The sequence below is a fragment of the Laetiporus sulphureus genome (genome assembly GCF_001632365.1).
Source record: "Laetiporus sulphureus 93-53 unplaced genomic scaffold LAESUscaffold_274, whole genome shotgun sequence".
NCBI classification, from domain to species: Eukaryota; Fungi; Basidiomycota; class Agaricomycetes; order Polyporales; family Laetiporaceae; genus Laetiporus; species Laetiporus sulphureus.
In genome coordinates, this window is record NW_024468783.1 from 1 (window position 1) to 2,041 (window position 2,041).

Here is a 2,041-nt window from a genome sequence, read left to right on the forward strand (position 1 = left end):
ATGTAGAAGGGCGCCGCAGGTGTGAAAAGCCTTAGAGATAGTGACACAAGAGGGAGAAGCGGAGAACGTCGGGACGAGCATGCTGAAGACAGGGCAGGATAATGGCAGCGCGCGGCGCTGCTTGATGAATGTAGCATTGAATGCGGGCAACCGCCGGCATGGGTCGAGAATCTGCGGCGGTACGAGTGCACTAGTTGGTGTATATGGCCAAGTGTCCAGACGATTATCTTCCTTGACTAGGACGCGAGCGGCCATCCATATCACGAAGAGGTGCTGAATAGAAGCAGAATGGCAGTGTCTCAAATGCGTGGTAAACACGTTCACGACAGAAGGAAACTATACTTCGGGCGATATGAGTACAGGATAACTGTGCGTGCACTTCCATGCTTCCTTGGGCGCCGACCACTGCCTCGCTCGAGGAACTCGAGGAACAGAATGCGCGCCACTGAGTGCGTCGTTCAATTCTGCGCAGGTGATATTCACCTTCTACAAGTGCGAACGTAAGTCCCATCCTCGCACGTAACAGTGCGCGAGATGAGACACAAACCGCCATGTTGCACAGATTGGAAGGGAAAGAGTGCGAGCATCTTGACGAGCGTCCGCGTCCTCGTTCAGCGCTTTCAGCGCTCAGCGGTCTAATACAATTTACTAGTACATATGATCCTGCCCATCAAACATGCGCTTTGCGAGCTGTGCATAGGCCACCCACATATACTTAGCCTCGCAAACCTCACACCCCCTTTCCCTTTCCTCTCATCCCTATCCTCTCGCATCCCCTGCATTCGGACACTTCGTCAAAGCTACACTTCTGCAACACTCTGTGATCACTGAGAGCTCGAACTATGGATACAACTCCGAGAAACATCGACTCTGAGCTATCCAGTCCTCTGACTGTGCCCACCTCAGAGCATTCTGACTTGACTGTACCTGAGTAAGATACATATTTCCTCCATTCAATTTATTTCAGTAATTCAATGAATCTATGATACCACAGAATCTCAATCATACAACCTATGGAGGGTTCACAGCCAACCCCATCTCCTTCAGACCCTCAGATTCTGAATATGCCAGCACAGTGAGCTTTCCTTTGTGTTATATCTTACATATTCATCATCTATCTGTCAAGACCTTCAAACTCAAGTTTGTCAACTGCCGTGAGCTGGAGTGGTCTTCTGTTGACAGAAGAAGCTCAACTCATGTAGGTATCACTAAACTTGCAATGTTATAATGTCCATCATTGATAATCTTGAGCAGAGCAAAATTCAAACCTGAAACTTGTGTAATGCTATTGAAAGAGTATCTTGCAGTGAAGGATACACATGCTGGGTATGTTATAATAGCACTGAAAATGCTGTGACAACCCTGCTTAAGCTGTGTAACCAAGGAACCTGTTGCACAACATCATCAAACTTGTGCTGAATGACAGCATGGAGAATGAAGAAGCACTGCAGTATGTGTGAAGTTTCTAAGATGCAATGGTCAAATTATTCATCAAAATACAGATTACATGACACAAGCCTCAATGCATCTATATTGCCCACTGGTATTGATGCACATTTATCACAAATTCAAGGCAACATTTCAAATTCTTTCACACTGGTCCTGGGACTCCTTTCTCAAGAACTTTTGAAATGTTATGACAAATCACATCTGCTGGATGAACTAAAAAAGGTGATAATGATAGGAAGAATTGCATTGCAGCTAGTTCCTGATGATCATGAACACAAATGGGCATATTGGGGCATGCTTGCAGATGCCTTACATAGGCAATTTCAACATACTAGGAATCTTACATATCTTGATCAAGCCATTGCTGGAGCAGTGCAGCTGACATCAAATGATCCTGAGATGCTGAATGACCTTGGAATTTTCTTCTCAAGGCGCTTTAGGCATTTTGATAACCTTGCAGATGTGGACCTGGCCATTGCTGTATGGCAAAAAGCAATGCAGCTGACACCTGATGATAATGCAAAAAAGCCTCATGTGCTCAACAATCTTGGAAACTCCTTCTCAAGTCGCTCCAAATATCTTGGTAACCTGA

At 45.6% G+C, this 2,041-nt stretch overlaps 2 protein-coding genes across 2 annotated transcripts; both read left to right on the plus strand.

Annotated features, from left to right (window-relative positions):
• The first annotated feature begins 698 nt into the window (after positions 1-698).
• On the plus strand, positions 699-1,233 carry LAESUDRAFT_238957 (uncharacterized protein). Its single transcript, XM_040901692.1, has 3 exons — positions 699-931; positions 995-1,075; positions 1,127-1,233. Exons 1-3 carry the CDS (start codon positions 843-845, stop codon positions 1,200-1,202), a joined length of 246 nt encoding a protein of 81 aa, XP_040757185.1. The 5' UTR covers positions 699-842; the 3' UTR covers positions 1,203-1,233.
• A 369-nt stretch (positions 1,234-1,602) lies between these two features.
• On the plus strand, positions 1,603-2,007 carry LAESUDRAFT_635355 (uncharacterized protein; the record flags this gene model as incomplete). The annotated part of the gene is made up of 1 exon (XM_040903445.1): positions 1,603-2,007. A coding segment is annotated over one exon (405 nt), but the record flags the coding sequence as incomplete, so codon positions are not given.
• Between the last annotated feature and the right edge of the window lie 34 nt (positions 2,008-2,041).